General features: G+C 36.2%; 1 protein-coding gene across 2 annotated transcripts in view; it reads right to left on the bottom strand.

The window, feature by feature from the left end:
• PARP8 (poly(ADP-ribose) polymerase family member 8) overlaps positions 1 to 14,842 on the bottom strand; it is a 177,813-nt gene that overhangs the window by 17,558 nt on the left and 145,413 nt on the right. The window contains exons 16-22 of one of the 2 annotated variants that reach the window (XM_065875479.1): positions 14,560 to 14,652; positions 8,010 to 8,135; positions 6,446 to 6,511; positions 3,532 to 3,599; positions 1,687 to 1,735; positions 454 to 566; positions 150 to 222 (exon numbers count right to left, since the gene is read on the bottom strand). In XM_065875479.1, coding sequence (XP_065731551.1) covers positions 150 to 222; positions 454 to 566; positions 1,687 to 1,735; positions 3,532 to 3,599; positions 6,446 to 6,511; positions 8,010 to 8,135; positions 14,560 to 14,652 — 588 coding nt within the window. The remainder of the gene's footprint in view (positions 1 to 149; positions 223 to 453; positions 567 to 1,686; positions 1,736 to 3,531; positions 3,600 to 6,445; positions 6,512 to 8,009; positions 8,136 to 14,559; positions 14,653 to 14,842) is intronic. The other variant, XM_065875480.1, reaches the window with a different exon arrangement.

The raw sequence follows: 14,842 nt of genomic DNA, 5'->3' as shown, positions 1-14,842 counted from the left end.
ATTACGTATGCCTATTAGAAAAATCCACGTAATTTTTTAAAGCATACACGCATCCCCTTTTGCAAGTGAAAACACCACCAGGACGGACTGCTTACTGAACTCCAATACTGAAGAATAATGAGTCTTGTTAAAGCATGCAGAAAATTTACCTGCAGTCGTGTATTAGAAGCAACAACCAGACCATTTCTCAGGATGGAGTGCCAGTTTTCAATGTGCGAGCCACTAAAACACAGGGGAGGGGAGGGAAAAAGCAAAAATCAATGACGTTTTTATGGGGGTCTCAATATAACAAGTCATGGTGCCTTCTCAGAGTTCTGGGTTTCCTAGTCAAGTACCGTGTAGTGAACTGTCCAGTGCTAACAGCCAACTACTAAAAGAGGATGCCTTCCTCCCCACACATTTCTGGAAGACTAAGTGGGTGACACACACCCCTAAACATAAAGCCGTACTCACTGAAATGCAAAGGTGCTTCCGAAGAGTTTTTTAGCAGCTCTAAAATTGGATTCTTTGGCTGGTGGACTGCTGAGAAGAAGGAACTGATGGGGAGTGTGCATGAACTTCAGTTGCTGCCATTTAAAATAAGGATGCAGGAAAACATGTCAAATTTAACATACAATCAGGCTGATGACAATTTCAAACTTTACTGGTTTAAGAATTATCTAGTTTCAAACCATAATAGTTTATATTAACAGGGCATTCATTTGACAAAAACCCTGCATAAATGATAAATCGCATGGAATTGCTGATTTGAAGGATAATTCTTTAGGCTAATGGAAAAGGAATAGGAGACAGACAATCCAAAGTCATTTATATTTAGCTTTGGAATATGCCATGTAATCACATTCAAGCAGATCTGCCTTCCTAATTACATTTCTTTTTGAGACTTTTATTATTGAATTCCCTAAGTATCCACCAGCTATTCAACTGGGGAAATATCTGAATTTGCTAAGCAGAAAAGTTAGTTCAAGATTTTAAAACTGCAAAAATTATCATCATCATGCTTTATTTACATATATTTGTAAAATTAGAAATTGCCTACATTCAAATTATAGTTTCCCACTTTGCTTATGGAAAAAATTGAAACAAAGTCTTTTGAATCAGTCGCTTAACAAAATTTTCTAACCGCTGCCCTTTCACCTAAGAATATATGTACTTATACAGGAATCCAATATATAGGAATCTCATAGTTTAGAGATTCATAGATGGGTGAGCTGAGATTTTCGATACTGCTCCTAGGTGACGATCAGAACTGAAATCAGAGTCCATTAGCTTTTTCTTTATTTTGTAAGCATATTAGGCCGATAAGTAAGCTATCTGGAGGCAATATCTTCTCCAATATAGAAAAGTAAAGCTGTGCCAACATTAAACTGACAATGATAAAAAAAGCACATTACCTTTTTCTGGTCAATCTCTAGATAATGTCCTCTCTATCACATGTGGAATAACTAAATGGTTTCACATTGACTCGTTTACTTAAAAGTTCAGGGCAGCAGCCTGAAATTGAATTTGATATCTTGGAGAAACTTAGAGCTGGGGCGCATGTGGTCATTTCTAACTGAAGGATTAGGCTTGGCCCGAGTTAACTTCAATTTCCTGGAGAGGCTGCCTAAAAATCACAGGGGTCAGTTCTCCCAACTAGTAAGTGTCCCTCACATTTCTGTATGTATACGTGAAAAAACAACTTACCCTGTTAACTGGCAGTTTCACAATATGTGACCTATTACTTGAAATAACCCTGAAATTAATTAAAATAAGCCATCAGTCACAAATATATGCCACATATATTTAAAGTGTTTTTCCCTCAGCTGGCAAGTGATTAAAACTTATTTTTGCTGTGACATAAACTAAATTGAGTAACAATTTTACTTAATTACAACATTTTGCTTTGCTTCCTGAAACAATTTAAAGAGCTGATATAATAAACAAGATACTTTAATCTGAAAACACAGACGTAGCTCTTTAAAACTTAAGAGATATAATTTTTAATAACCACAACCTTAGATGTCAGCAAAGTGAACATTTATGAATATGTTTTCAAATAATGGTAATCTAAATACAAAATTTAGAAGCTGATTCAGACATCTGCTTCTCCCTACACTGTCTAACTAAGAATGAGTTTTTATGAAGATAGTTTTCCTTTCTTTAAATATTTGAGGATATTTGTGCTGATACATACAATGGTTTATATACAAACTGTTGTTCACCATATGTAGACAATGAAGGTGAAAAAAAATCAAAACCTCAGGTATCTGAAAGGACTAATTGTTTTATGCTTTGCAGTATAGAGAATAATAGCTAAAAAAAGTGTAAAACATGTTGGTAAATTTTCTCCTCCTTGAAGGAAGAGTGACTAACAAGCTGAAGGAAATGATCACAAATAATTAAAAGTGAACAATCAGGCTAACTTCAGGGAAAAAAAGAAAGAGATTAGATATTTGAAATTTTTACCTTCATTTTGAATATGACTTAATATGAGAATTTTAAAAGTTAAAATAAAAACTGTGTTATTTTACTCAGTTCGTCAGAATTTTAAAAATAGTTTATAAAAGATACAAAGGAGAAAGACTTCTAAAACCTAACTTTTGTCATGGTTTTACTGGACTAAATTAAATGTGTTTTGTAAGGTTCTGCCTAAGTGAAAGTCAAGTAATTAAGAGTCATGAGGTGGCCTCTTCCTCCTTTGCCCATCTTTACATATTTTTTTAAAAACTTCCTGGCTGTAGCATGGAACAAGTACTCATTCAGACCAATTTCTTATAATCTTTACATTTGTATTACTGCCTGATAATCATGGTAAATTCCATAGTCTTTGAGTTGTCAGTGATTTCAAAGAGACGCACCTAAAACCCCCATAGGTACGGTGAGTAGGTGAGTAGATACTACTGTTTTCTTTTTGCAGATGAGAAACCAGAGGGCAAATTATTTGAAGTAAGTGTTGTAGAGCAAGGGGAGCTCTCAACCCACCCCTCAACTATAGCCTAACCCTTCTTTTCTAGGGTCAGCCTGGACTAACGCTGTGTGCCTTACCCGACTTCCTCTGAAACAGTGCCTCATGGGCAGTCATCAAACACAGAGTTTATCAAATTTACACTGTCTTTGTTAAGGGAGTAAATTATGCAAAACACACATTATAGAGAGATTTTCAGTAAGTGTTTGAAACAGTTTTATCACACAGAAAATTAGATGAAAATTAGTTTTATCACACTAGAAAATTAAACGAGCCAAAATGGCTTCACCATGTAATCTAACCAATCAAAGTTTTTAAAATGATAGATAACAAACTGCTGTCGACTGCACCATATATCCCTGCAGTGCATATGACAGCACTTTCTTCCCCTTGTGATGTCCAAATTTTAATTAAAGTGAGAGTCCTTAAGGACTCTTGGACTGTAAAATCACCAGGCCTCATAGGCTTGCAGAACTGTAGCATTGCAGGTCTTGCAACATAGGCTTTTTTTTTTTTTTTTTTTCCTTAAAGCAGGCAGTAGGAAGTGATGCTGTTTTCATTAAGAGGAAAACTAAATTTTATACCATTGCAGTAAGGGATGAGCAAGGGGGTCTTGTTTATCCATCTGCTTCTTGATTTCCAGATACGGTGCCTGAAAAAAAAGTCATTATACGTTTTGATTTTTCTTAAAAATTCCTTTTTTTCTTTTCTCTTTTTCTTTTTTTGCAAAAGGAAAATCAGACTGAACAGGTATGCCTTATCCAGTTAAACGTGAAGACCTGTGGTTGTGACATGATAATGGCAGCCATTACCCTAGTTGCTTCTCCCCAAGATGATATGAACTCTGACCTTCCATGCAGGACAAAGGACTTGCCGGAACGTTTTGATAAGAGGCTCAATGGAATTTTAGCCTGGCTTCCATGCACTAGGCTGGAAGTCCCTGGACCACTGCTGAGTCTTTGCTCAAGAAAACCCAATGTTGCTAAAACACAAAAGGTACCAATCCATACAGTTAACCTTTCAGTAATTCTCTTATCCCCCCTGAAATTTCCATTTCCCCAGAGCCCCCCCTATTTTCACTTCTCTGTAGCCCCTTTTTGTTCCCTCTCTGTTTTCACTTTAAAAAATCTCGGTCACCTTGCCTTACTCGGAGGTGATCTCAGCTCACACTGCAAGTTTCTCTCCCCTACCGCAGTACTTGAATAAATCTGTCTTGTCACCTTTATCAAGTGTCTGGTTTCTCTTTGACATTTTTAACATTTAACTAACATTAAAGCGAAACTTCTAATAGCTACTACTCATGCTCATATCTGAGGGTACTGACTTCGGGTAGATCTTTACATGAGAAAATTGGACAAAATTTACATAAGACGATGACCCCTTCTTTTAAAAGTATTCACCCAGATAATTAACAATTAACAAATATTTAAAAGGAATTCACCCAGACAATTAACATTTTCCTAGAAAGAAAGGCAATCTGTCTGTGACAATTTAGGCCAGTATAATGTTATATTTATTTGGAGAAATTTAAAGAATTTGACAGGATAAAACCTGACAGCATCCCTATGAAGTGTACACTGAGGGAGAAGGCAACATTACTATTTACCATCTTGGCAATGAAGAAACTGAGGCATCAAGCAATTAAGCAACTGCTCAAGGTTGCAGGCCACGTCACTGATGAGCAAATCATACCACATGGGCCTCCAACTTCCCAAGCTGACACGCAATCATCTCCATTCCCTCCTATTAAAATAGCTTACACATGACCCAGAATAAAGGAAGCAATTCTTGGCACAGAGCTGATCCCAGAGTCAGGGTTTGTAGCTATTTTTAGATACAAGAATGCTCTGGATCTACAGTATAGTATAAATATCCTATACCAAAGTCTTTGGTGACCAAAAATGTTTAATTGTATGTAAGGTACTGCAATAGGTTCTTTTTTCCCCCTAAGTGGAAATGCATTTATTGTTTTCTTTTCCTCATACAAATTATAAATGTTTGCTTGAAAAGGAATTCGGATAATGTAGAAAGGGCATAGAAAAACAGGTGGAAAGAATGACGGCTTTTAAGCAAATAATATAACTTGTGAATTAAAGGATCTCTTGTTTACCACTGTCTGACACATACCATTTGTTGAATGGATGAATGAGTATTTGACTTTATAAATAAATAACTATCAAAAGAACCAAGAATCAAATTTGGGAATGTGAAAATGTACTTTGGGCTTCCCTGGTGGTGCAGTGGTTAAGAATCTGCCTGCCAATGCAGGAAACATGGGTTCGAGCCCTGGTCCGGGAAGACCCCACATGCCGTGGAGCAACTAAGCCCGTGCACCACAACTACTGAGCCTGCGCTCTACAGCCCGTGAGCCACAACTACTGAGCCTGCGAGTCACAACTACTGAAGCCCGTGCACCTAGAGCCCATGCTTCACAACAAGAGAAGCCACCACAATGAGAAGCTTGTGCACCGCAACCAAGAGTAGCCCCCGCTCGCCACAACTAGAGAAAAGCCCGCACACAGTGATGAAGACCCAATGCAGCCAAAAAATAAATAAATAAAATAAATAAATTTTAAGAAAGAATAACTCTTTTTAAAAAATGTACTTTGGATGCACATCTGCAAATGGAGTAGATGGGGTAGTGGGGGCGGGGGAGTGGCACAGAAGCTTTGTGGGCCCCAAGACTGGAGAAATCACTATTCCCTCCCTTCCCAGAGAAAGGCAATGACTTACCATAAACTTGCAAAGGCCTCTAGGGGCAGTGCAAGCCTTGAAACCACCATATGCAAACTCAACCCGCAATGTGTGGTATTGTCAATTAGATTGTTAATTTCTACTTATAATGATGAGCTTCAAACCTTTCGCCAAGTGTTTGGCAGTGGAAAGGCCTCAATAGTTCAATAAGATGTGCTTTTCTAAGTGCTGGACTCCTGCCCAGGGATATATTGGACTTTCATAATAAACCCTGATCCTTGCTCATCAAACTCTTCCACCAAAACCTCCCTAGTGGCCAAAAATATAAACTCATGCTCTCAAGGTGTCTGGTGTCTTCCAAAGTTCTTTTGAGATTCTGTGTTACATCTAAACTATTTACGTGTAATTTACATTTGACAGAATATTAGTTTTGATTTTAACATTAAAATGTTTTGAAATTACTACCATTAATTAAAATTGGCAGTCGAGGAAGATGGTACCAGATTTAACTTTTACCTTAAGATATTCCAACAAATTCTTGTCTGAGTTTGAGAGCCGAGCATTCAGATTATGATTACGCAATTACCCTCCAAAGTCACAGCGGTAGCATGCCAAAACACTGATGTAGTTTAATTAAAACATCCTAGTACAAAACAATTTTCATTTTTTTATGATTTTAATTGTACTCTCATATAATAGAAAAGTCTACATTTTACCACATGGCCAGTACTCTCAGATATTTTAAAAATATAATTTCACTCAAGCAAAACTGAACTGTACAAGACCACAAGATGATAAACTTACTTGTGTCATTTCTCTAATAGAAGTTATGCTGTCCAATGCTTTCATTACTCGATCATAGTTCTTCTTCTGTTTGAATGGGGGAAAAAATAGTATTCACCGTAAGCCTTTGCAAGTCTGCACGTTACTTGAGAGACATATTATTTCTGTACCTGAATTTTCCATCAGGGTCAATTTGAAAGCAATGACTGTGTTGTGTACACAAAAGGGAAGACTTTGGGCTTCCCTGGTGGCGCAGTGGTTGAGAGTCCGCCTGCCGATGCAGGGGACACGGGTTCGTGCCCCGGTCCGGGAAGATCCCACATGCCGCGGAGCGGCTGGGGCCGTGAGCCATGGCCGCTGAGCCTGTGCGTCCAGAGCCTGTGCTCCGCAACGGGAGAGGCCACAGCAGTGAGAGGCCCACGTACCACAAAAAAAAAAAAAAAAAAAAAAAAGGAAGACTTTAATAAGATGGCTCAAGGACATAGGATTTATAACTGAGTCAGAGGGAAGAAAAAAGAAAATAATGCCAGTTTTAGTGTAAATACATAAAATGATGTTCAGCTTACAGGGGAAAAGCTATAAATACGCAAAAGATATTAGGCTCCTGATTCTTGTTGTCACCACTAAAAAATTAAGCCATGATGAATAAAGTAAGCACAGAATCCTTCTAAAACACAAAAATCCACTTTAAATCTTACAGTTTCATTTTGCTTTTAGTTCCTTTTGATTGGAAGATTGTTACCAAACAAGTATGATTAATAAGTGTGTAAATGACACCATACACTCAATTGATAATTCATTTTAAAGCACACTGAAAATATGTGCACTGTTGCCACTTGTGAAGGAGGGAAAGTGTTTCCAAGAGAATTTTATATAGTCCTTGTTTCCATAAAATGATTTCAGGATGAATAGTAATAGAAACTAAGGCAATTTGGGCTCTCATGTAATTTGAAAATCATGTTATTTCAGAAGAATTCTGCCAAACTTCCCTGAATATTTATAAAACTGTTTTCTCAAGAAATGTCAGTTGATCAACAATATGAAATAAACTTTCACTAACCTTCAGCTAACTGGGGAGGGAGAGAGGGGACGGCAAGAGAGGATGAAATAAAAATGCAAAAGAAAAGGGAAAATTTGTCCCTTAACCCATGATCCTTAAAATTAAAATGAGATTACATAAGTTAGACTCTCAAAAAATATATGATGAAATTAAAATAATCATATTGACCATTATAAACCAATTTATTATAGTTATTTACCTACCTTCCATGCAGATGGGATGTGTAAAGATCAGAATTTGAGGGGATTAAAGTTAAATGGGTCTAGTTTGATGAAGGCAAAGTTAGGAAAATGGTTTTAAAGTAGAAAAGGAGAGGAGAAGTAACAGGATACATGAAAGACAAGGTGGAAGTAAATCAAATTTGTGGAAAAAGAAATCATATTTGCTAAATGGATACAGAGTTCGTGACAGGTCATGGGTATGATGAGACAGTAATTTAGCTAAGAAAGAAGAAAGCTAATGAGACTAAAATCTCAGTTATTGTTAAAGGAAACTTGTGACTGATGTGCTAGAATGACTACTTACCCTTGGGTTGAAGGCCAGCATCTGAGGATTGTTAGGATCTACCACAGAAGGATATGGCTCGAAAATGACAACTTTTCTAGGAGATTCCAATGCGGACCTACACATGGATACTAGTAGATCTACCACCTTGAAATACATACATAAGATAGTTACTACCCTTCAGGTTTTATCAAATGCTTTGCCACTGTTTCTCCCTCTCACGGTAGGTAATTAGGAAAGATTCAGGATGGCTAGCAATCTCTGAAATCTGTAATTTGTGACTTTAGATCAAATTTGACCAAACCTGACTATTAATTTAAAGTAACTAATATTTAAAGTTACTTTAATATGTGTTATTTAAGGTAACACATATTAAAGTGACTAATATGTGTTGCTTCCAACAACTCACGTCTTCGTATCTGTCTTTAACATGTCTTTGTCATTAACACATACTACGTGCTAACATTGTTGTAGGTTCTGTGGAAGAACAATGAACAAGACAGGTCCTTGAAAAGGTCTCGTGAAATTTTCCTTTCAATGGAGAAGATGTGCTGAAAAATCAGTTAAATATACGCTTAAAGACATATAGTGTCTGGCAGTGTTAAATGCTATAAAAATAAAGCTGGCATTAGAGACTTAGGCCGTAGGGGGGACTATTTTAGCGTGGGCAGGAAATGTGGTGACGTTTCAACAGAGACCTGAGCGAAGTGGGAGACGGAGACATGACTAACTGGGAAGAAACCATTCCGGGGGAAGGAAACTGCAGAAAATGAATCTGACATGCCCCAAGGACAGTAAATCTCCTGACACCATCTTACTTCTTCCTACTCTCCTCTGACAAAGGCTATTAATGCCCTCTGATTTGTTAAATAAGATGGCTTTATTCCTATGCGCGTCTATGACTCCTTCGCACAATTCACTAAGAGGCAAGGCGACACAGCAGTCAAGATCGTGGCTCCCCTCCCTAGTTCCCCAAAACAACACGCTCTAGCAACTGGATCAAGAAAGCCGATACTGTCTAAACAGAGAGAGCTCATCAGAACGGACGTACCTATAGGGTAAAGACAAGAGACTTCATAAGGAAGCGGCTAACTTAATCTTTATAGGGAAAGATATTTCCAGAAAGTTTTGAAACAGGCATTTAAAAAATGCACAGTAAGAGTAGGACAATTTTTGATTCTTATGGTTAATGAGGGGGTATTGTGACCTAATGACAGTAGGGCTCACTATGTTGTGTGTATACTCACAAAACACATCCACCCAATCACAGCATCCAGAATTTCCAGTGACCTAAAATAATTAGCAACACTCAAGCCATCGGGTATAGGATCTATAAGTAACACATTCCAAAGTACACAGACATAGATACCCACAGGACTTACTCAGAAAACAGTAGAACTGAAACAGCTAATATGTTTCTACCACACTATTCCATTTATGTGTGTGTGTGTGTGTGTGTGTGTTTGCAATAAATTGGATTCTAAGCAACAGATAATAATAATAAAGACAAATTAAAACCCTCCTTTTTGTTTTCCTTTCCCATACTCATACTCCTTCTACCCCAGAAAGATGCACCGTAACGCAGATACAAATTGTTTTCAGCATTATCTGGTCTCCTAATATAGTAAAACCCAAGCAAGAATCCTGAGAAAGAATCATCAGTAACATAAAAGAGCCTTTTCTGAAACTTTTGGGGCCAGGAATTGGTACAATCTTATAAATACCTTAAAAAATTATATGTCACAGTATGCATTTGAAGCTTTGTAAAAATACATACCCTTCACGTATGTATGATCAAATGATCTTTGACAAGGGTGCCAAGACCACTCAATGGGGAAAAGACAGTCTTTTCTACAAATGAGGGTGGGAAAACTGGATATACGCATGCAGCAGAATGAAGCTGGACCCTTATCTTACACCACACACAAAAGTTAAATCAAAATAGAATAAAAATGTAAACATAAAACCTTAAACTGTAAAATTCCTACAAGAAAACAGGGGGAAGCTTTATGACATTGGATCTGGCAGTGATTTTTTAGATATAACACCAAAGCCATGGGCAACAAAAACAAAATTTGACAATAGGACTCTATCAGACTTTTATGCCTCAAAGGACAAAATCAAGAGAGTGAAAAAACAACATGGAATGGGAGAAAATATTTGCAAATAATTTATCTGATAAGAGGTTAATATCCAGAATACATAAAGAACTCCTATAACTCAACAATAAGAAATCATATAAACTTAATTTTAAAATGGGCAAAAGAACTGAACAGACATTTCTTTTAAGAAGCCATACATACAAATGGCCAAAAAGCATATGAAAAGATACTCAACATCACTAGTCATCAGAGAAATGCAAATAAAATCCACAGTGAGATATCACCTCACAACCATTAGGATGGCTACTATCAAAAAAACAGAAAATAAAAGGTGTTGGTGAGCAGCTGGAGAAATTTGTGCCCTTGTGCACTGTTGATGGGATTGTAAAATGGTGTAACCACTGTGGAAAACAGTATGGAGATTCCTCTAAAAACCTAAAAGTAGAAATTCCATATGATCCTGCTGTAAGTGACAATCCCACTTCTGGGTATATATCCAAAAGAATTGAAAGAAGGATCTTGAAGAGATGTTTGCACACCCATGTTCACAGCAGCATTATCCACAACAGCCAAGAGGTGAAAGCAACCAAAATATCCATTGATGGGTGAATGGATAAACAAAATGGGGTATACACATATAATGAAATACTATTCACCCTAAAGAAGGAAAAGCCTCTCACCTGTTACAAAATGGATGAACCATGAGGACATATTATGCTAAGTGATATAAGCCGGTCACAAAAAGTCAAATACTATATGCCTACACTTGCGAAGGATCTAAAGTAATCGAATTCACAGAAACAGAAATTAGAACGGTGGTTGCCAGGGATGGGGGTAGGGAGAAAATGGGAGTTTTCAACAGGTATAGAGTTTCAGTTCTGCAAATGAAAAAGTTATGGAAGTCTGTTTCACAGCAATGTGAATATACTCAACACGACTGAACTGTGCACTTAAAAACGATGAATGTAGTAAATTTTACACTATGTGTTTTTCACTACAACAAGAAAGGCACAAATGGATACAAGATAACCTGAACAATGTTCCCCTTTCAATCAAATACTTTAATTAAAAACCTTGTGCCCAAAGTTTCAAAACAATCAAAACTACCAGAAAAAGCAAATGCATTGTTTTGCCAACCATTTCACCGGTGGACTTAAGTAAATTATAATGAAAATAATGGATGTAGGGGTAAAGAAGTTAATTAACAGAATATTTTTGTTAATATATGTCTTAACCTAACTGAAAAGAAACAGTGTAACTACCCTGGCAAAATTCCTTGCTGTCCACCGAAGTCACATACTCCTTGCTTTCAAGGTATAGGGCTACTACTGCCTGGAAGCAACTGTACTGCATGCGACATTTCTACCCGTCTTGTTTAAGTCAGGCCATAAGACTAGTTTTAACCAATGGACGGAAAGTGGAAAGGGGCTGAGCTGATGAAGAAAGAGGCGCTCTTTCTCCCCTTTCCTCCCTTCCCCTCTACTGTATGCCAGTATTGAAGACAGCAGACTCATGTGGTGGACGGAATCCGGTTCCCTCAGTGATCACACAGTTGCCCAACAAACATTCTAACCGAACAGTTGTGTGAGTTAGAAATAAAAGCCTACCATCTTAAATCACTTTAATTTTATGGTTTATCTGTTATAGGAGTTAGCATTCAGAATCTTTGAACAACGAAAGGTTTATGTTACACTGTTTGGATTTGTACTCTATTTACATATGTTAATTTTTCCACAGAGTAAAATGACGTACAATGTAATCTGGAAAAGAAGTGAATTTAAAATTGTAGACTAATGGCCTTCAAACAGTTCAAGAGTAATTCCTTTTATCTTTTCTTTTTTTAAAAGAAAATTGTATATGAGAGACCCCAAACATAAAAGAATAAAATGGAGCTGCTGTTCTGGATAAAGCAGTACTCAGAGGCCTGGAATCCCAGCTGCTTGAGACACTCTCATGGCAGCCCAGCCTCCTGCAGATCCCTCTAAAGAATGTTCTTGCAACCTCCAGAGCTCCTCAGAGACCATTAAAAATACAGGAGTCAACTGATGCAACAAGGCTACAGAGATATAGTCTTTATTTAGAAAAGGAATCCATTTCCATGTAATCTCTAGGATTATAACCAGAATATTGGGATATCTCCTTTAAAGTGGTGAAAAGAATATTCCGCATTGACTTTGGAGTAGAATCACTAAAGTCTCTGAGATTTTTGGATACTGATCTTTAGAGTTGAATCACTGAATTGATCTGATCGAGTATTTGTGCCTTGTTACTATCATTATATAATCCAAAAGTAATTTCACTTTAAGAACCATTATTTTTAGAGATGTAGCTATAGTAAGAGGGGAAAAAGCACCTATTATTCTTTCAACCTAGCCTACTGTTAATATGTTAGTTTTCCTTCTAAACAATTATTCCTTATTTCTAGGCTTTACTTCCTTCCCTTTTCAAATTGTATGCGGGATACTTTACTTCCAGTAAAATGCATAAATATTAACTATACTACTTGAAAAATTATACATATATATACACACATATATCCATGTAAATATACATGTATGTGCATATGTACACTCATACACACACCTGTGTAAAGTTTATTTTTACATAGCTATAAATAGCATATATTAAAGTACCTTTTTTCGAGCAATATTAGTTTCAAGGAATGAGAAAAATGTTACCATTTTTAAAAAGAGATAAAGACTCACCATGGATAGATACATTTGAGAAACCCTCTAAGTATAGGCTAGTCATTTTCTTCAGTTTTAGGGATTCTCAGAGCTTTTAGTATGCAAATTTGTGCACATTGGGTATAGGGGCAATATTAAGCTGCATTTTTGAAGTTTATTTTAATCATGGAATCATTTTTCACATTGCATATGATCAATGTTCTGTTTGCATTATTTTCATTTATAACTCATTACATCACAAATATGGTCCTTAAAATTTCATCAAGTGGATGCATCTCAGTCTAGGTAATCAGTGAAATAACGAGGTTAAGGGAGTCTAAATCCATGAGGCGTGGGCTGTCTGTGTTAACTGTTGTACCTTAGTCTAGTGTACTGCCTGTTACATAGCAGGCATTTGATACTTACTATAAGAATGACCAGATGTCTGTTGTGTGATCATTCTTTCCACCCATCTTTGTGAATTTTATACAATTCTTTTACATTTAGCTTCCTTTGATTTTTAGTGAGACTAGGTATTTTCTCATGTTTCTTTACTAACTATAGGTCCATATTTGTGAATTCATTTCCTGTGTTAATTTGTGATGATCTTCATGTTTTTTGTCTCAATTTTTATGAGCTTCTATGTAATTAAGTTTGTAGCAAAACACGTTTTTTCATAAGTGTGTTAGCTCTTAGTGTTCACTATTTTTTCAAGTAAAAAATGTGAAGTATGTATGGACTCAGATCTGTTGATATTTTTCTTCATGATTTTTTGTATCTGCATAAATACATGAACCTGAGGCCCTACCTAGGCTGTGCATGCTTAATTCAACCCTCCTCTAGTGTGGGCATAATACTTTTAAACAAAACTATTCTTTAAGCCATTTGGAATTTGTTTTTGCACACAGCATAAAGAGATAACCTGTTTCCCCCCCCATGTTGTAGGTCATTTGTTCCCACCTTCACTAAACCATTTTTATTTTACAATATAATGTGATACCTCCTTTAATACGTATTAAATGTATTTATAACTTGACCTATTTTGGGGATAATCTGACTTTCTACTCTTTGTCAGTACTATATTTTTTCAAAATATCATAGGATTACATAATATGGTTTTGTATTTGGTTGGTCTAGCCTCACTTAATTAACACTCATTATTTTTTGTTTTCTGTAATTTTTTTCTCATCTATTTATTAGTATTTCAGTCAGGTTCCATAAATGAACAAAAACTAGTTGAAATTTTAATGACATTGCATGAAGTAATAAATTTTGGCATCTTTACAATGGATTTTTTTCCTTTCCAGAAACATGGGATGCTTCTCTACTTTCAAGTTGTTTCTTTGTTTTTATATTTTCCTTCCTATGTCATAAACATTGCTATTGTAAAATTGAATGCTCTCTTTTTATTACATGTTCTGTCCATTATCTTTTCACCTAAGTTTTAAAAATAAATTGGCTTCCATTTTATGGCACTATAACTTTACAAATAAACATTACATAATGCAAGTGCAAGGGTTTCAGTATCTCAATTTCACCATATAAGAAAGAAACGTAATTATTTTTCAAACAATTAAAGTTGGTTTAACTTCTCCTCTTGGCAATTGCAAAAGGACAAAAAACACACATTAGATAAAGCTGGCAAAATTTAGTTTCTATCTAGAAATATCAAATGCTGGTTTGCTTTCTTAATCTATCAAGAAACTATCAAAAATTCATCCCAGAGAAAGGTACAGTTAGCTAGTGGATCAGAATAAATTTTTCAAATAAAAATATAGAATAGTTAGTATCACATGTTACTACCTGAGCTCCAGTTGCTATTTCATCAGCAGCTTCATTCATTACTCCCAGGGTTTGAAAAGCAAATACACACAGCTCTCGTTCACACACAGTAGGCTACAAAAGAAAAGGGAGTCAATTCAACATTTTTTCCCCATCCTCCAATTCCTAAATTAAATGTATGACATTCTTTACAATAAATAGAAAATGCAAAGTTTTAGAATATTAAAAAAGGAAGAAATATTATTTACAATAGCCTAGATGTGGAAGCTACCTAAGTGCCCACTGACAGATGAATGGATAAAGA

Source organism: Phocoena phocoena, chromosome 3 (assembly GCF_963924675.1).
Source record: "Phocoena phocoena chromosome 3, mPhoPho1.1, whole genome shotgun sequence".
NCBI classification, from domain to species: domain Eukaryota; kingdom Metazoa; phylum Chordata; class Mammalia; order Artiodactyla; family Phocoenidae; genus Phocoena; species Phocoena phocoena.
Note: the sequence above shows the minus strand (reverse complement) of the source record. Positions and strands in the feature narration are given on the sequence as shown.